The 20,859-nt window shown below is 44.4% G+C and overlaps 1 protein-coding gene across 7 annotated transcripts in view; it reads right to left on the bottom strand.

Annotated features, from left to right (window-relative positions):
- The window catches only part of RYK (receptor like tyrosine kinase), an 83,332-nt gene extending 62,674 nt beyond the window's left edge, over window positions 1-20,658 (bottom strand). For 6 of the 7 annotated variants that reach the window (XM_036431412.1, XM_036431409.1, XM_036431416.1 and 3 more), the window contains exon 1: window positions 20,193-20,445. In XM_036431412.1, the coding sequence (XP_036287305.1) occupies window positions 20,193-20,430 (238 nt within the window). In that variant the 5' untranslated portion in view covers window positions 20,431-20,445. Of the gene's footprint in view, window positions 1-20,192 lie in introns of all 7 variants that reach the window. The other variant, XM_036431413.2, reaches the window with a different exon arrangement.
- Between the last annotated feature and the right edge of the window lie 201 nt (window positions 20,659-20,859).

Here is a 20,859-nt window from a genome sequence, read left to right as displayed (position 1 = left end):
AAGCAGATTCTCAAATTAATATGGCATTGTAAGTGGCCACCAAGAGCCAAAGAATCTTGAAAAATGAGAACACAATTGAAGAATTTACACTTCCCCATTTCGAAACTCACCACAAACCCACAGAAACCAAAACATTGTGGTACCAACATAAACAGGACATGCACACCAAGCCCAGAAATAAGCCTATATATTTCTAGTGAGTTGATTTTTGGCAAGGATGCCAAGACCATTTAATGGGGAAAGAATGGCTTCTTCAACAAACGGTGCTGGGAGAAGATATTCACAGGCAAAATAATGCATTCAGACCATTACCAAATACCATAACTAAAAACTAATGGAAATAGATCCACAACCTAAATATAAAATATTATGCTATAAAACTCTTAGAAGAAAACATAGGGCTTCATGACTCTGGATGTGGCAATGGATGTCCAGATACAGCATTAAAAGCATGAGCAAAAGTAGTAGATAAATTGAACTTCATAAAAATGAAAAGCTTCTGTGCATCAACATTATCAAGAAGGTGAGAACAACCTAAAGAATGGAGGAAAATGTTTGCAAATTATCCTATATAATAAGAGAGAAATATGCAAATTAGGCCAGGACATCATGACCAGACCAGCTCGAGAGGCTGCATCATGACCAGCTCAGAACCCGGCCCAGCCCCAGCAGACACACACCACACACCAGGGCTGGGGTGGGCTCCAAGCAGCCAGGCGGCACCCAGTTCCCAGGACACTCCCGCCAGGGGTTCAGGAGCAGGCACACCACGCAGCCTGCCCTGGGAGCCTTTCTGTGCTGGGAGCAAGGCCCCCAGTGGGAATGCAGCGCTGCCCAGCTACGAGGCCACTCCTGCTGGGGGTTCAAGGGCAGGCACACCATATCGCCTGCCCTGGGAACAAGGCCCCCAGCGGACCCAAGAACCTGTTCAGGGAGGTGTGCTCCAAGCCACACCGCGGCTGAGACCAAGGCCCCCAGCAAACCCATGGACCCTACCAGGGGTGCATACTCCGAGCCGTGGTGGCCAGACTCTGGCTTAGGCCACCTCCATGTGGAACACGAATTTCGTGCACCAGGTCTCTAGTATATCTGGAGGAAGGCCCAGTATCCATAATACATAAAGAACTCATAACTCAACAACAAAAAGACAACTCAGCCCAGCCAGCGTGGCTCAGTCATTAAGCAGGAGGCTATGAACCAGGAGGTCATGGTTCCATTCAGGGCACATGCCTGGGCTGCGGGCTCAATCCCTAGTAAGGGGCGTGCAGGAGGCAGCCAATCAATGGTTCCCTCTCATCACTGATGTTTCTCCTTCTCCCTCTCCCTTCCTCTCTAAAATTAATAAAAATATTAAAAAGACAACTCAATTATGGGCAAGGGACTTGAATAGACGTTTTTCCAAAGATACACAAATGGCCAACAAACATATGAAAAGATGCTCAACATCACTAATCATTAGAGAAATGCATATCAAAACCATAACGAGGTATCACTTCACACCAACTAGGATCATGTTAATTAAAAAAATAAAAATCATAAAATAGCAAGTGTAAGCGAGGATGTAGATAAATTAGAACTTTGTACACTGTTGATGGGGAATGCAAAATGTTTCAGCCACTGTGAAAAACAGTTCAGTGGTTCTTCAAAAGTTAAATAAGAAATTACCATATGACCCACAATTCCACTCCTAGATACTAGTATACATCCAAAATTGAAAACAGGTAATCAACTATATTTATACATGTGCTCATGACAGCATTATTCATAAAAATGAAAATGTGGAGCTAGTCCTAATGTCCATTGACAGATAAATGAATAAATCAATTATGGTAAATGTATATAATGAAATATTATTCAGCCATAGAAAGGAATAAAATATTGATACATGCTACAATTTGGATGAACTTCTAAAACATTATGCTAAATAAAAGCCAGACACAAAAGGTCTTATACTGTTTGACTCCATTTATATGAAATATACAGAATAGATAAATCCATAGAGATAGAACGCAAATTGGTCATTGCCAGAGGCTAGGGGGAAGGGGGAATGAGAAGAAACTATTGTACTTAATGAGTAAAGAGTTTTACTTTGAGCATTGGAAATGTTTTTAAACTATATAGGCAAGTTGGTGTTTGTACAACTACACATATACATACTAAATGTTATTGAATTGTTCACTTTAAAGTGATTAATTTTGTTATGCAAATTTTACCTAAAATAATTTCTTTTTTAAAGAAAAGAAAAAGAGTTGACCCCTGACCCATAAATGGGGAGGGAGTGTAATAAAACCGGCTTCCAGAGATGTGAAAGGATTATGAGGAAAATCCGGTTTCAGTTAAACTGAAGAGAGAAAGAAAGAAGCACTATGAAAAGTCATAGGAGACCTCCAAACAGAACTGGAGCTCCGGAGATAACTGTGAAAGACCAGCAGGTGAAGCAGAGTGGGCAGAGGGAGGAAAAGGCCTCTACAGGAAGGCAGCAGCAATAGGAGTGGACAGCTGTGGATGGAAGAGGTAGCATTTTATTAGAAAGCACAGAACTTTGCTCTTCTAACCTAGTTATACAATCACCATTACAAGGCTGCCAATTCCAGCAAAGTAGGAATGTTGCTCTCTTGTTAGAACATATGACTTTTGTTCATAACTTCAAACATCCAAAATCCAAGCTGAAAAACCAAAGTTATTCCTGCAAAACTCAACGCCCATTAAGAAAAATTATTTTCCCCCCAGACAATCTTAAATTCAAACTTAATTCAGGCATGTATTTATTCTGCATGACCTGGCCTGTCTAGCTTAAGTTCAAATCATTTAATAGTTCAAAATTTTTTCCAAATAATCTTAAAAGTTAACTACTTATTTCCCAAAGCTACAACATTGGTTGTTTGGTGTCACTGAGCAAGCCATCTCCCTTTATAACAAGAGCTACCTCTCCAGCACTTGACGAAATACATTCCAGGGAATTACTCACATGTCTGTCTTCCCCAATAACTCGCAAGGAGGGTTCAATCTAAGAACTGGTAGCTACTCAAATGTTAGACCCATGAGTGGCTGGCTGTTGGTAAAAGTCAACTATAGCAAAGACGGATTTTGATGAATTGAATGAAATGGGTTTTCTGTGTGTGTTCTTTAAATTCAGAAATCAGTTAAAGCAAGAAAAGTGATGTCATAGGAAGAGAACTAGAGCAGAGTTTTGTTAACCAGTAACTTAGTGACTTTTGGCAATCAATTTAACCACCTTCTCCAGGCATCAATTTTTCTCAACTATAAAACAAGGGAGGTAAACCAAAGATGATGTTAATGTCCCTTCCCAGCCACAAAATCCTATTATTCTATGATATCATCCACAGTTTCCAAATGTCAGCCAAAACTCCATTATTCTATGATATCATCCATGGTTTCCAAATGCTAGTGAAACTCAAGTAAAAAAAAAAAAGTGTATTTAGTCAAAATGATCTAGGTTCTGAGGACAGTATAGTATATGAGCCAGGTGGAAAAAAGCCAAAATCACTCAATACATATGAAATCATTAAATACTCTATAGTTTGACCGACACTAAAAGATAATAAATATGGAGCTCTTATTTCAAATTTTCCTAGTTTATAGAAACTAACAAGCTGAAACAGATATAATAAAATAATTTGTCCATCAGAATCCAATAAATCTATAGTCAAATTATACCAATAAAATTAGCTGAGACTTAATATTTAATTAGAAAGGGCATTTCTTCATAACTAAAAAAAGAAAAGGCACATAAATCTTCCATCGCTATAGCTGTTTAAACAATAATCTTATAGATTAAATACAATTTTTCATGTAATCCTCTGTCCATTCAGCATTGGCCTCCTACCCTCAGGTGACCTAAAGTGCCCTGGCAGAGCTGAGTTGAGGTGTACACAAATACGCACAGAGTATAAAAAAGAATTAAAGAAAGAAGATATGCAGGATCGACAACAGAAGACAAGGTAAATACACCACCACCCTCCATGCCCTTCCTCCAAGAGGCCTCCACATCTCCTTCCTAAGACTGGACTAGCCTCCTCAAAGGAAAGGCAAGAGGACCCACCCCCTTGTAGACCCTGACAGGTAAATAAGGAGTCAGCTTCAAGGAAGAGAATCTCCTGATCCTCCCCAAAAGCCAGGCATCTGTAGTCTCTGAGCACCTTTCCTCACTTGGCCACTTGAGGAAGAAAACATGATATGAGGACAAAATCAATAGTTCACTTAAAAACAATCCATTGGAGTGGCTCTTAGTTACCACTGCATTAGCAAACCAAGCTAAAGGGTGCAGTGGTCCTCTTAGTAAGCATCTTTGCCCCTGCTCTCCCCTTTTCCAGAGATTACATTTCAGATCCCCAAAGCTGTCCACCTTCCTAAGGCCTGTGATAATGTCATCTTTGGAAGAAGTGATGTGAAATCAGAGGGAAAGCAAGGTCACTTGTGATTTCAAGTGGATGACTTGGATGATGCACTGTCACTTCCCTATGGGAAAATGCTATGGCAGTTGAAGAAGAAATTACAGAGAGAGCTCGACACTAAAATACAGGATCAGGGAACAAGATTTCACCTCCAATTAATATATGTCATTAAAAAAAAAACATAAAAGAATTCCTCCAAAGATGTAATTTGTACCACAACTGCACAGATGTTAAAGGTGATTCCCAAATCCTATCCAAGAATAATAAGGAAAAACAAAAACAAAAACAAAAAAACAGCCAGGTCTCTAGCACTATAACATAAAATATGAAGCATGCCCTGCCATAGTGCCAGAATATTTCACTATCTGTAAAAAGATACTGGGAAAACTCTGGCTGGTTTGGCTCGGTGCATAGAACATTGGCCTGCGGACTGAAGGGTCCCAGGTTCAGTGCCAGTCAGGGGCACAAGCCCCGGTTGAGGGCACAATCCACAGTAAGGAGCATGCAGGAGGCAGCCAATCAATGATTCTCTCTCATCATTAATGTTTCTATCTTTCTCCTTCTCCCTTTCTCTCTGAAATCAATAAAAAGATATATTTTTTAAAGATACTAGGAAATAATTTGTCATTGGTTCCTTCCCTGTAACAGAGATGCAGCAATTTGCACATAGTTTTACATAATCACCATTCAATGTCTTTCACAGGCAACTCCTAACAGGACCATGCTCCACAGGCGGCTGTGGAGGCCATTAGTGACTTACAGTTTGCTGTTATGTTCATGGTCTCAAAGCACAATGGAAAACTCACAAACACATTTCTCCCTGCCAGCAACAGGAAGCACTGCAAAGTGCTAACTTGGAGTCCAGATCCAAAGCTACCTGAATTATTTTCTCAGGCAAGTCACTGAGTGCTCTGCTAGAAGTCAGTTTCATGAAGTCAAGCTTCCATGTTTTACTCACCAGAATATGTCCCATATCCCCCAAACACAGCCTAGTATCTACTCAATAAATAATTGTTCAATGAGTGATAAATGTTGCTACTAAAGACAATCAAACAATCATGTGATATCTAAATGACCTCTCTTTTTAACATTTTATGATTCTAGCTTTCACCCAAAAACATGCAAATCCCCCACCAAACAGGAAAATAAAATGTTTTGAGAATTATGTAGCATTTTCATATACATCATAGCAACTATGGTAATACACATGCTATTGTTGGTTGAAAAGCATCTTAATATGAAGAAACCCACCTACACTCAGAAACATTAATTACTTGCCTACACAGACACCATGTTTCCCCGAAAATAAGACATCCTCCGAAAATAAGACATAGCGCATGGAAAGATAAGACATCCCCTGAAAATAAGACCTAGCACAACTTTGGGAGAAAAAATTAATATAAGACACTGTCTTATTTTCAGGAAAACAGGGTAGCAGGAGAATGAAAACTCAATATGCTGATTTCAAGTCCAATATTGTCCCACACCATGTTATCTACTATATATCTAAACTTATGTACCCATGCATGCATACATACAAAGCCTTGGAATCTTTTTCTTTAAATTGGACTACATTCTCTCCTTTAACAAATAACTTAAGGAGTTAACTGTGGGAAAGATGAAAACAATAAAAAAAGATAATCCTTCATTATTTCCAATTCTGGACCAGATAGAAGAACAGGACCAGATTAACCCTCTCATCTGTAATAACCAAAAAAATAAAATATATAAGAATTCATAAAGAAAAAGACAGCTATAATATGTAGAGCAAAGAACCAGAGAGGAGAGAACTTGTAGATCTGCAGAGGGTTACCCTCCAGCCTTCAGCTGAGTACTGACCAGAGCAAGCACAGAAAAAGGATAAAAGGTAAGTATCTAGCACCTACATAGGATCTGAAACATGGCCTATTCCCACCAGCCAGACTGGAAAGCCTCATGATTCCCAGTCACTGGAGAAAGGACACAAGTAGACTTGACTAGGTAGTGGGGAATAATTAGCCCTACACCGAGCACTGCTCCTGTGCTACCTAACAAGTCTTAAAAGCAAGACCTGAAAGCATCAAACTTGATACAAGTAACTTATCTGAGTCCTAGAACAGAAACCAAGAATACTTAGCCGGCTGCAGTGGCTCAGTAGTTGAACGTCGACCTATGAACCAGGGGCTCATGGTTCGATTCCCAGTCAGGACACATCCCCAGGTTGTGGGCTTGACCCCCCCTAGGGGGTGTTTAGGAGGCAGCCGATCAATGATTCCTTTATCGATGTTTCTCTCTCTCACTATCCCTTCCTCTCTGAAATCACAATAAAAAAAGATATTTTTTAAAAAGCCAAGAATATTTATATAAATACAAAAATATCCAGCACTCACCGGGAAAAACTCACAATGTGTCACATCCTGTCAAAAACTACCAGGCATGGGAGATAGACAGATCAATTGAAACCAACCTAGAACTGGCACAGATGTTAGAATGAGCAGACAAAGACATTTAAACAACTTGAAACAACTATTATAACTGTAATCCATCCACATGATCAAAAGTTAAATAGAGACATGGAAGATATAAAAAGACCCAAATCAAAGCTATGAGATGTTATGAGATGAAAAAACACACTGGAGAGAATTAACAGCAGGTTATGCATTTCAGATGAAAAGATTAGAAATTCTATTTCCCAGCTTTTAATTATTGGGGGGAAAAAGAGTCTCTCTTGAACACTTCACACCCTTTAACTGGAGTGTGTGCCAGGAGTCTCCTGAAAGACTGCTATGTGCCAAGATATGAGGTGGCCTTAGCGCAGCAGAGGAAAGACAATGTGATGGGTACAGTTTGTAGAGAACTATGGAAGCCATGATGGGGAGCACCTTACCCAGGGAGTGGGGTGCAAGGGACAGAGACTTGGGGAAACTAAGCAGTTTTCAAAGAAAATAAGCTATTAAAAACTAATTTATTTAAACTTCCATTCATAAGTATAAGTTCAGTCAAATTCCCCTTTTAAGACTTATCAGACAATGAGAAATGATCAAGAGAATGATGGACTCAGTAAGGTACAAGATAGTGAATAATAATAATAATTAAAAAAAAAAAAGGTAGGATTCACGCACTGATCTTTTACTGAGCATCTAATACATACTAGGTTTTAGGTGCGAGGGATAAAGAGAAATATAAATAAGGTCTCTACTCAAAGAAAATAAACTTTCCTATGGGAGGGATGGGGTATAGAAACAACAAAAGTATTAATTGCTTAAAATAAAATAGTGAGAGATCAGAATGGCACAAACCTAGAAAGGCAAGGCTCTGAGAAAGCGGCATTTTCAGTTAAGATCAAGAAGGCTCGAACTATGCAAAGATCTGAGAAAGTATGTGAGGCAGCGCAACCACCTAATGCAGACCTCAGGAAGAAGGAGCATGGCACCAGATAACTAAACACATGGCAGGGTTAGGAGAGGAAACCAGTGTCAGGCAAGAACATTGGTCAGCAAACTCATTAGTCAACAGAGCCAAATACCCAACAGTACAATGATTGAAATTTCCTTTGAGAGCCAATTTTTTTAAACTTAAACTTCTTCTGATGCCATTTCTTCAAAATAGACTCGCGTGGCATTTTGTGGAAGAGCCACACTCAAGGGGCCAAAGAGCCGCATGTGGTTCTTGAGCCGCAGTTTGCCGACCACTGGACAAGAGTCTCAATATAAACATCCTTACTAATAAAAGCCTAAGTGGTCATCACGCCATGATGCCCTCACTCCATCACAAGATGGCTGTGCACACAGTGGGCACATGTAGGGACATAGAAAGGGAATGGACTGACAATTCTCAGGGGGAAGGGGGTTTGAGGGGGAAGAGATTAGACAAAAATCTTACACCTATGGATGAAGACAGTGGCGGGGGTAAGGGCTTGGGGTGGGGTTGGGAATCAGGTGGAGGGGAGCTATGGGGGGCGAGGGGGGGAAGAGGAACACCTGTAATAATCTGAACAATAGATTTATTATTAAAAAAATAAAAATATGCCAAAACCGGTTTGGCTCAGTGGATAGAGCGTCAGCCTGAGGACTGAAGGGTCCCAGGTTCGACACCGGTCAAGGGCATGTACCTTGATTACGGGCACATCCCCAGTAGGGGTCGTACAAGAAGCAGCTGATCAATGACTCTCATCGATGTTTCTAACTCTCTATCTCTCTTCCTTCCTCTCTGTAAAAAAATCAATATATTTAAAAAATAATAATAAAATAAAATAAATATCAGAGGAGTATGTATAAATATAAATGCCCCCTACTCATGGAGCTTTTTTAGGGTAGAAAAACTATTCTGTGTGATAATCTGGTGGATATATGACACTGTACATTTGTCAAAACCCATAAAACATTAAGAACCTTAAAGAATGCACATTTTTTAAATTCTACAGGACAAGCACGTCAAACTCAAAGGCTAACATGGGCCAAATAAAGAAGCTTTAATTAAGTTTATGTGGGCTGCAAAAAAACAAAAGCTTCAATTTTCGTAAATACATAGGTTTATTTCAATAGAGACATGCTGAATACAAAGGGTTGAAATAAATGAGTAAGCGTTAACATAAAATAATAGAACATTTTAATAATAATTAATATTTTTCTTGAACTTAACAGACTCTGAATAACTGCACATATTAATAAGCACAACACAAATAAACCTACTTTCCTTGTTCTCCAAAAGTGAAATATTTCCTGTTGTGCACACCAAACAAGTTATATACAAGACTAATGACGTGGCAATCGGTGTTAAAATATTTGCTGCTAGCATTAGTGGAGAGAAACGGTGTGCCTGCACTTAAGGGGCATAAGGGAAATGAATGCAACAGGATTATTGTAATCAGTCATTAGCGAACGTTGTAGTTCATTATTAAAAATTATGTCTAACAGGATTTTGTAACAAGTTATAAAATTTTTTAAAATATATTTTTTATTGATTTTTTACAGAGAGGAAGGAAGAGAAATAGTCAGAAACATCGATGAGAGAGAAACATTGACCAGACGCCCCCTGCACACCCCCCACTGGGGATGTGCCCACAACCAATGTACATGCCCCTGACCGGTATCGAACCTGGGACCCTTCAGTCCGTAGACCGACACTCTACTACTGAGCCGAACCGGTTTTGGCTAAGTTATAAATTTTTTATTAAAACATTTCTTACATACTGTTATATTGGGTGGGCCGCAAAAACATTCCTTGTGGGCCGCATGTGGCCTGAGGGACGAGAGTTTGACATGCTTGCTGTAGGGAGGTCAGCGAATTCAGGATGAAATGCTGAAGGTAACAGATGCCCCTTTCCAGAACCAGCTTTTGTGGGACTCATCAGCTTTCAACAGGTGTCCCTGCAAGACCCCCAAAGTCCAAGAACCCCATACACAGTATACAAAACTTACGTTTTAGGTGCTTATGTGGGGTATCCATGCCTTTGCCTAGCAAAAGGCTCTAAGGCTTTCACACAAAAAAATGGTTGAGAACCATTGACATTACCCTTGCCAGCAACTTCCTAGCTAAATACTTTTGTTCTTAAACCTAATGGTAATATCACACTGCAGTCATTTGGATTCCCTACAAAGACACAGCCATTACCATCTATACTAATAAAAGGCTAGGTGACCTGCACATCAACAAAGATGACCCCCCACGTCATCACAAGATGGCCGGCAGGGGAGGGCAGTGATCAGGCCGGCAGGGCAGGGCAGCTGTGGGCGACCAGACCAGCAGGGGAGGGCAGTAGGGGGCCATCAGGCCGGCAGGGGAGGGCAGTTGGGGGTGAGATCAGGTCGGCAGGGGAGGGCAGTTGAGGGCAATCAGGCTGGCAGGGGAGGGCAGGTGGGGTGACCAGGCCTGCAGTGGAAGGCATTTGGGGGCTGTCGGGCTGGCAGGAGAGCAGTTAGGCATCAATCAGGCCGGCAGGGGAGCGGTTAGGGGGCAATCAAGCTGGCAGGCAGAAGTGGTTAGGGACAATCAGGCAGGTAGGCAAGTGGTTAGGAGCCAGCAGTCCCTGCAGGATCAGGTTTAAACCAGCAGTTGGACAGATTGCAGTCCCAGATTGGAGAGGGTACAGGCTGGGCTTAGGGACACACACACACACACACACACACACACACACACACCCCTCCCCCAATGCCCCCACACACACACCCTCCACCCACTGCATGAATTTTGTGCACAAGGCCTCTAGTAAGCAAATAATAAATACCACCAGTGAATTTCCCAACTTGGAAATTATAACAGGCCCACAAAAAAAGGGTGGAAAATTATGTGTAAGCTTCCTTCAATCTAAAGAATGAAAAATAAACTGTCAATTAACTGATGACTCTCCATTGACTGTAAAATGGTTCCAATTTCAGAGATGCTCAAATGTAGAAAAACTACACATTTTACGATCAATAAAACATGGCATTCAAAAGGTTCATTAGCTGTGGCCCATCCCGGATCTCCTAGACAAACTGCTCAGAGTAGGTCTAGCAGTCTGCGTTTTGTTTATGTCCCTCGGATGATTCTGGCCAGATAAAAGACTAAACTGCTAACCTCCAGAGGCAGCACGAGAGAGAAAGCATGTGCTCTGGAGTCACAGAGCCCCAGACATCTCTGTGAGCTCCAGGAAATTCTGTAATTCCCCAGCACCTCAGCTTTATCTGTACAAAAATGTCAATGCCACCTAACTCCTACACTTGGCAAAAGAGAACACACGTGAAGTACTTGTCACCCAGCAAGAGGTGCACTAAAACAGACATATTTACACAAGAACATAGTTATTTATGAACAAGGTATAACTTATTTCTCTTACGAATGGGACCTATGAAATTACTTTTCAGAAATATTCTACAATTCACACGGTCCCTCGCCAGGCATAGTAAAAAGAATCCTTCGATAAGTATGTATTATTTAACTCAGCAATACGCATGTTGTTGGTTTTTTTTGTTTGTTTTTTTTTTTGGCACATTTAAAGAGGCCCTTCATAAACAAAAGCTGTTTAAAAACATTCTAATTAGAAATGCTATAGTTGATGTACATCAATAATAACACCAAAAAACACACACGTACTTTTAAGCGTGATATAATTTCAGAGTAGCTAATGGCTCTGTTTCATGTCCAAGTTTTTGTGTGCTGTAGTTTTTAGTTGTTGTAGAGCTGGCGAGTTTTTTCAGAACGCTGGCATAAACTGCATTAAAACCCCAAAAGTAATGAATGCTATGGAACTAACTCCTCAGTTCATGGTGCTCAAAGAATACCTCCATGTTTCCATTTGTTTCTAAAGTGAGTCTTAAAATCTGAAAAGTATTTTAGGCAGCACCTTCAGAACCGACTAGTCAACTCAGGATGTGACTCATAGGGGACAGGTTTGGCTATAATTGGATAGAGTTCTCCCACATGCGTAGCACGAAGAAGGAAAAAATAACTCAAAACCCACAATTGCACAATGTCTCACTCAGCCCTGCTCTCCCAATGAAGAACACATGGGTTCAAATTGATGCTGCGTCAATGCCACCAACCCCACCCGGAAGGCCCTGGGGTGAAGAGGTTGCGGTAGGGTGCTAACCCACCTCCACCAGCACCCCACCTCCTGGGGGTTTCAGCAGTGCTAGGTTATGCCAGACTCAACAGCAGAGAGGACACCCTCCTGTCCTCCCACACCAAGCACTTGGCCTGAGGCTGAGAGGAAAGAAAGAGGCTGGGAGAAGAGGAACACATGGCTCCTCTCTTTTTTCTTTCCCTCAACCACTTCCCAAAAAGAGAGAGTCCTTCCATTCAGCTGCCCAAATCTGAAACCCTGGATTCCTCTCGGACCCCTCCCTTTTCTTTAACCCTCCTGTCTCCACTAAGTCTCCTACAAACTCCCTGTAAATTCCTCACAAATCCGTCTCACCCCTTCCACTGCCCTCGTTGATCCCCTTATCACAAGGCTGGCTTTGTCCCAGTTCCCAGACCTCAGTCTACAAACCACCGTTCTCACTGGGGCCAAAGCTATCTTTTCTATAGCTCAGTCCTGACTGGGCACACTCCTTTCCTGAGTTCTTCAACAGCTCCTCATTACCTATAAGATAACATTCAAATTCCCAATCCAATCTAAACCTACCTACCAGCCTTATATATAGCCTACCACTCTCAGACTTTGCCAATTTTTTTTTCATCTTAACCACCTTAGGGGCTTTCTATGCCTTGATTTCACACACTTCTGATTCCACAGTCCTGTGGCTTAGGCCATACTCTTCTCTCTGCCTAGCATGAACTGTTTCTCTTTTCTGCTCACCTACATCATCCTTCAAGATGACACTCACATGTCTCCTTTCCTGCAACACCTTTCCTGAAACTCTCTGAGCTTCTCCTCTCCCTCCTCCTATAGTCAAAAATCATCTACAATAAGTTACTTATGCCAACCAGCAATATATTGCAATAACTCTTATCTCGGTGTTATAGTTGTAGATATAAGTCTTCCCTACAAAATTCTAAGTTCCTCAAGAAAAGTTTAAATAATTTCGAATCACCATTTTCTACCACAATATGGGCTTCAAAATTCTTCACTGGACTGATGTAGAGAACAATGACCTGATTTTAAATAAGATACGAACAACGAATGCATAACTCTTCCAGGGGAAGCAAGTTGTCCAAAGCAAAATCCTAATTGGTGGGAGGCAGAGTCTATTCTTAGAAGTCCTTCTGACCACTACAGATTCCCTGTCACCAATACTGCTGTCATGACCAGTTTATACGATACCCCCCCCTCACCAGCATGATATTCTAAATGCCAGCACTGACTCAGCCACATGCCACTTTCACAAGCTCTGGTCTTCAGGAAACTCAGATAAGGATCCAGACTACAGCAAACACACATGCAGCAGGCTTGCAGATTGTACTCTCTGAGTATTTTGGTTACTAGCTCCTCTAGAGTTGACAAAGTGACAGTAGGGATTCAGGATGCAGGCAGGACTTAATCAAGAACTGACACTCTCCTGGCTACCCCAAGGGCCCCGAAGCAGAGTCCTCAGCAGTGAAAGGAGGAAATGGATGCCTAGAACACAGCCAGCAGCCAGCGTGTTAAGAAGAGTAAATGAGAGCAATGAAGCAGGGCCCTTGGGCACATTGATGAAAAGCTCCTGAGGCTTTGGAGTCTCTGGACCAATGGACTTCCATCAGGACTGCATGTCCTCTACCAAGGAACTGGGCTGGGCTGGGCTGGTCAAGGGCACAGCCTCCTCCAAGTCTGTTTCCTCATCTGTAAAGCGGAAATAACAGTACACACCTAACACGGTGACTGTCTTAGGGCCTGACACAGACAAAAGATTCTACTGGTCAGCTGCTACTGCAGCCACCACCGCTAGTTTTAATAGTGTTATTACCAAAAAAAACCAAACTGCTACATGGCACCAGTTCTCCAATAGTCCAAGCCAACCCTACGTGCCAGTTATACATTAGGGAATGACCACTAGCCTTTATCCCCATTTCCTCCCCAAACTCCCCTAAAATGATAGCAATGAAATCATAAAGGCATTAAACCACAAAGACAAACAGAAGGAAAAGAAGACAACAGCACATCATACATTTCAACAACTTTTGCAAGAAGTTAAGCAGCTGAAGGAACGGTCACTGTCCCTCAGGACTCCTGAGGGGCTCAGCAGTGGAGCCACCAAAGGCCTAACAAAGGGGGAGCTTCTGAAGGAGGTTTTCAAAGCGGCTGGGCCCCAGGTCCAGCAAGAGACCTAAAGTTGTTTCTGAAAAAAAACTGAGCATGTTGGCAGGAGCACTGTAAACAGAAGTCAAATTCTAACCCACGCCCAGGCTGCTGGTGTATCGCCAAACATGCCAGAGGCAGGACATTGGGGTGTATTCTCGGTAGACACTAGTCCCAAAGAAGACGCGAAAGTGCTGATATATGGGGTAGATTCCACCTGCACCCCAAGAGCAGTCAAATTGGACCACTGGAGCTCATGCACACACACACTCGCTTTCTCTTACTTAATCAACTTCTCAGTATCTCGCTCTTAATAACAGACTGCCAAGGGTCACCAGATATTTATGATATAAACAAACTTAAAAAGAACCCTGAAATTAACAGCATGCTAAAGGAAGAATATTAAAAACATATTAAATATATAGAAAAAATTAAAACAACATGCACACACACCTCGAAGATAAGGGAAGATAATCCTATATAATAAAAGGGTAATATGCAAATCGACTGACAGAAGACTGGTTATCATGACGCGCACCAACCACCAGGAGCTGCCCCCTGGTGCTCTGTGCGTTCCCATCAGCCAGAAGCCAAGCTCATGGCTGGTGAGTGCAATGGTGATGGCAGGAGCCTCCCCCGCCTCCATGGCAGCAGTTAGCTGTCAGTCACACGTCCCCCGAGGACTCCTGGACTGTGAAAGGGCACAGGCTGGGCTGAGGACTCTCCTCCCCCCCCCCCCCCCGCCCCAAAGTGCACGAATGTCATGCATTGGGCCTCTAGTACATTTATAAAATAAGAATAAAATGGAAATGGACACAGAGAACAAAAAGAGCTTATAAAATTTAAAAACATCCTCATTAAAATTTTATTTTATTTTGTTAATTCTCACCTGAAGATATTTTTTCATTGATTTTTAGAGAGAGTAGAAGGGAAGAGGAGAGACAAAGAGAGAGAAATATCAATGTGAGAGAGAAACATCAATTGGTTGCCTCCTGCACATGCCCTGGCCAGGGCTGGGGATAGAGACTGTAACCAAGGGCTGTGCCCTTGACCAGAATCTAACCTGGGACCCTTCTATCCACAGGTCAATGCTCTATCCACTGAGCCAAACCAACTAGGGCCATCATTAAATTTTTAAAAATAAAAACTTGGGAAACAAAATTAAGAAAACCTGAACATCATTTCCAGAAGATTCAATAACCAAACCAACAGACATCTCAGAAAGAAAAAACAAAAAGTGGAGGGTAGGAAATTACCGAAGAAGTAATCAACATTTTTGAAAACTGAAGGATATGAGTCTCTAGACTGAAAGGGCCCAGAGAGACAGACAGAAAGAAGGACCCACACAGAAGCTTATAAATTTCAGAACCCCCGAGAAAAAGATTTAAAGACATAATAAACATAGAAAAAGAAAAGGAATCTACTGCTTTGGATTTTCATCAGAAAATTTCTTAAGGCCAAAAAACAGTGTGAAAATGCCAGGAAAATTGTGTGTGTGTTGGGTGTGTGAGTGGGGGGAGGGGGGGTAATTATTTCCAACCTAATACACTAAATTCAGCCAAGTTACCTATGAAGCATGAAGACAGACAGACACCTTCAGACACGCAAGGCCACAAATAATTTACCTCCCAGGCACCCCTTCTACAGCGGGTGCACTTTAACAAGACAAAGCGAACCAAGAGAAAGGAAGACAGGAGACCTAGGAAACAGGCTCCAAGAGAGAAAAGGAATAGAAGTCACAGGAAAAACCATCCTACTGTCCAGATTGGAACGAGGATGGGAGGCTCTGGAGGACAAGACTGTGAGGAGAAACCAAGCGGAACTGATAAATGATCTGACGTGCTACCTGGGGGAAATCAAAAGGCATTTAACATATTTCTTGGAATATTTGAGGGCATGTAGCCATAGGTACTTACAAAATAATAATAATAATAAAACTTAAAAGGCAATTAATTGCCCTAGCCGGTTCGGCTCAGGGAATAGTGTTGGCCTGAAGACTGAAGAGTCCCAGATTCAATTCTGGGTTATGGGCACATGTCCTAGTTGCAGCCTCGATCTCCATTAGGGGGCATGCAGGAGGCAGCTGATCCATAATTCTCTCTCGTCACTGATGTTTCTATCTCTCTCTCCCTCTCTGAAATGAATAAAAAATATTTTTAAAGTAAAAGGCAATTAATCACTTGCTCCAGGAAAAAACAAAATATATAGGGGGAAAAATATAATCATGGGTCACTATTTAACTCATAAATAAGTAATAAATATATACACAATAATGTAAATACTGACTGCTAGTTTTACAAAAAATCCTATATACAATAATAAAAAGATAATACGCAAATTAACCCTCACATCCTCACAAGATGGCTGCCTACAACCAGGCCAGAAGGGGGTTAGTTAGAGATGACCAAATGACTGAACAGCAAGCTGCATGGGGCAATTAGGCTGGCTGGGGGGGGCCGTGAGGGGCAACCAGACCAGCAGGGGGAGGGCAGTTGGGGGCAACCAGGCCAGTGGGGGGGTTGGGGGTGGGGAGGCAGTTAGGGCCACCAGGCAAGCAAAGGGAGGTAGTTGGGGGTGACCAGGCCAGCACACAGAGGCAGCGAAGGGCAGTTAGGGGCAATCAGGCCAGCATGCAGAGGCAGTGAGGGGCAATCAGGTCAGGGGGGGAGGGGGCAGAAGGGGGAGGTCGGTTGGGGGAAACCAGGCAGCCAGGCAGGTGAGCAATTAGGAGCCAGCAGTCCAGGATTGTGAGAGGGGTCCCGGATTGGAGAGGGTGCAGGCTGGGCTGAGGGGACCCCACCCCCCTGTGCATGAATTTCATGCACTGGGCCTCTAGTTGATATCTAACTATATTGGGGGGATTGGGGAAGAGAAGAGGGCAAGTACTCAGTTATGATACTGGAAAGTCAAATGCTTATTATACACTGATTTAGAAATATGAAAGTAAAAAACACCGGGGCAGGGAATAAGCAGAACTAGTTTAAGAGGAGTAGCCCTGCGCAGGAATCCGTGCGCCAGTATCTCTCTGCAGGGCCTGCCTGCTCCACACCCACCGCCTAGACGCAGGCGTCCTCAAACTTTTTAAAGTGGGGGCCAGATCACGGTCCCTCAGAGAGCTGGAGGGGGGACTATATGAACTACTAATTCCTACTGTAACACCTCGGCTGCGCTCACTGCCCAAAAAACCTGGCGGGACGGATCAGACTCCTCTGCGGGCCGCATGTGGCCCGCGGGCCGTAGTTTGAAGACGCCTGGCCCTAGAGGCTCTCTGCAGCTCAGAGGCCCATCTGCGGCCAGGGTGGAACGCTTGCCTCATCACCGCAGCAATAAAGCAAGCATTCCCCCAGGCTGTTCACACAGCCCACTCTCAGCGGCCATCCCTCGCCCCGGGACTGGGGGGACTCTGGTGGGGCTGAGAGGACTGGGCACGACCATCTTTGTGGCGGAGTGACGGTTGATTTGCATGTTACCCTTTTATTAGACAGGATAGTAGCTTCCACTGGAGGAGTAAAAGGCCAAAGGTCTGAAGGAGATTGCTGCTTTTCACTTTGAACTTTTTAGCGCTGATTACTTTATAAATTATGGGCATGTTGTAACTGACTAAAACAACTACTTAGTCTCATATCCAAGCAATTAGTTCAACTTATAACGCTGTCACTATCAACTTCGTTTATAAGTTTCCTACTCAGAATTCCAAACTCATTGTCCTAGAAATATTATACAATGATGGTTAGCTTCCCAAGTCAGCTTTCTGCAGGCATTTAACCCATAAGGATACAAAAATACGGTACAAAGTATTATTGCAAGTAGTTGTAAATACCGCAAGATTTCCCATGGGAAACTGCATTCTAAGAACTCAGGATGCCCGGTATACACCCCAGTCCTACCCACTTGCTCTTCTGCTCCCAAGTACATCCAAGGAATGCTTTAAAGGTAGAATGTATAAGGGACATGGGAAGGGGACTGGAAGGCGAGGACCTGGATCCCGCAAGGTGTACAGTCAAGAGACCCACTGTAACAGGTCAGCTCTGTCGAGTTAGAGAAAATACTGCTGGAGATCCCTCTGGCCCAAAGGGGAATGAGACTCATCAGCAAGGCAAACCCTCTTTGCTCCCAACAACCTATTCTGCTCATCAACTGGGTAACAAATACATCATTTCAAGTATTAATTAACAATCATTATTTTTCCGCCATGCAATAATCAAGCTGCTATAGAATAAACAATATCTTCATTTCATTCAATAAGACTTTGCAGCTTATAGCAACCCTATATTTGATTTTTTTTTTAAAAAGATGATAAATGGTGTGATTTTGAGCAAGTTATTTAAAGCCTTACTTTACTCATCTCTAAAATGGGAATAGTAATACCTATCTCCCTGGGACACAAGAAAAGTAGAGGAAATGATGGATATAAAACAAGTAGGGGCAGGTATATGGTACAGGCACTCAGTCAATGTCAGCCTCTGGCTGTCCTCCCATCCTCTACCCCAATCCAGACTGCTTTCTGACATTTAAACAAAGTCACAAATAATACACATGCTTTTAACAACAACAACAAAAACTTTACAACACCATACACAGTACATTAACATTTTTTAAAAAATTAATTATATGAGCAGATATATAAGTATTCATACTTTTTCCTAAACCTTAGTTTTATATTCCATGTACTAACCCAATTTGCAATTTTAATTCAGCTAAACTAAGTTCAGTTGATTCATCTAGACTAGAGAGAGTTATTAAGAATGCAAGACATTATAAAAACACAGCATTCTTCTTTGGTTAAAGACTGCAAACCCTTATATGTAACAATATCTAAACAGCCTGCTAAAAGCAATTCCTTAAAAGACCTCAAGGTCTTACAACTTTTTTAAAAAAAAAATGAAACTGACGGATAATCGATCCCTCCGATGCACCACAAGCCTGAGATGAAATAACACTCAAAAGAAAGTACATGTCTAAGTATCTGCAACTATCAAAAGCTTCCCATTGGGGCCATTTCTATCAGACCTTCTTCAGAGGGGTCATTTCCAAAACCCACAAAGTCCAACATGAGAACACCATTATTTTTTTTAATTAATTCCCAAACGACAAAGCTAATTAAGCAGAATAGAACCAACTGACCCAAAGGCAAGTTCTCCTTTCCCTTCAAAGTAGGACAATGGCCCAGAAATAAGGATCCATCAAACTCCGGCACATGCCAGCTAAGAAGCTCAAAGGTGCAGGCCACCTGGAGACTCGTTCACTATTTAAAAGTATGCCTCTCAATCGCAAGATTTGGAGACTGTCATGAACATGTAATAAATACCCACTACAACCTCTCTCTCTCTCTCATATTTTTTTAAGTGTGATAACCAAAAAACATGAGCTCAGCAGTGTGGCCTCTACTGGGGCATCCAAACCACCCGCAAGGGTTTCCAGGGTTCGTCTACCAGGTAGATTTCGAGAGATCCAAAAGGTGGATTTCGAGAGATCCAAAATCCAGGGCCCTAGACAGAGTGACACACATAGAAAGGGTCCAAGGAATGGTGCGGCGGGGAAGACAAGTTGGAAGGGTGCTTGACTCCAGGGTGAAGGGCTGAAGAGGCTATGTGGGGGAGGGAATGGGGTGCAACCCGGGTATGTCGCGGCGGCCAAGGTATCCTGCGGTCCTTCAGAGGCGGAGCAGCCAGGGCGCAGGGGAGAATCCAGGGCGCAGGGGGAGAATCCAGGGCGCAGGGGGGAGAATCCAGGGCGCAGGGGGAGAATCCAGGGCGCAGGGGGGAGAAGCCAGGGCGCAGGGGGAGCAGCCAGGGCGCAGGGGGAGAAGCCAGGGCGCAGGGGGAGCAGCCAGGGCGCAGGGGGAGTAGCCGGGGCGCAGGGGAGCAGCCAGCAGGCCGACCCGGGGCGCTGGGGCGAGGCAGGGACCACACCTCCCAGCCAGCAAGGCAGGCAGAGGCCGGGCCCCGGAGGCGACCCCGGGCGCGGGGGCGGGATCGGGAGCACCAGGGGGCCAGACGGGGACCGGCCCACGGTCCACGGCGCGCGGACTGGGCCGCCGGACGGCCGGAAGCAGCCCGGGCCCGGCCCGACCTGCCCGCCCCGGCGGCCCCACTCACCGATGAGCCGGCGCACCTCGTCCTCGCTCAGGTAGAGGCTCACGCTGGGCCCCGCGGCCGCGGGCAGCAGCAGCGCCGGGGGCCGCGGGGCCGGGGCGGCGGCGGCAGCGCCGGGGGCCGCGGGCTGCAGCGGCAGCAGCGCCAGCAGGAGCAGCAGCGGCGGCGGCGGGACCCTCAGGCCGCGGGCCCCCAGGAGGCGGCCCCGGCACGGCGGCCCCGGCCGCGCCGTCCCGCGCATGGCCACCGCCGCCGCCGCCAGGAGAGAGCGCCGGCCGCCCGCCGCGCCGCCGCCGCCGCCGCCGCCGCCCACCCCCGGCCCCGAGCCCCTCACAGCCCCGAGCCGGGGGCGGCCGCCCCGCTCATCGCGCCGCCGGCCCGTGGCAGCCGGTCGCCGCTTCAGACCGCCGCCGGAGCGCGCCGCCGCCGCCGCCTCCTCCGCGGCGGCATCGTCCACGGCGGGGGGCTGGCCGCGGGGGCGCGCCCGTGCGCGTCGCCGCCGCCGCCCCGGGAGCGCGCGCGCAGGCATCATCCGCCCCGTGCGGGCCGGGCCGGGCGCGGCGCTTTGATTTTTAAAGCGCAGCCGCCCGCGAAGGGCTCTCGGGTCACCCTCTGAAGGAGCCCGCCCCACGTTGTCACCGGCCTGAGGTCTGCTTGTCTATTGTCTGCA

Source organism: Pipistrellus kuhlii, unplaced genomic scaffold (assembly GCF_014108245.1).
Source record: "Pipistrellus kuhlii isolate mPipKuh1 unplaced genomic scaffold, mPipKuh1.p scaffold_m20_p_11, whole genome shotgun sequence".
In the NCBI taxonomy this organism is placed as follows: domain Eukaryota; kingdom Metazoa; phylum Chordata; class Mammalia; order Chiroptera; family Vespertilionidae; genus Pipistrellus; species Pipistrellus kuhlii.
Note: the sequence above shows the minus strand (reverse complement) of the source record. Positions and strands in the feature narration are given on the sequence as shown.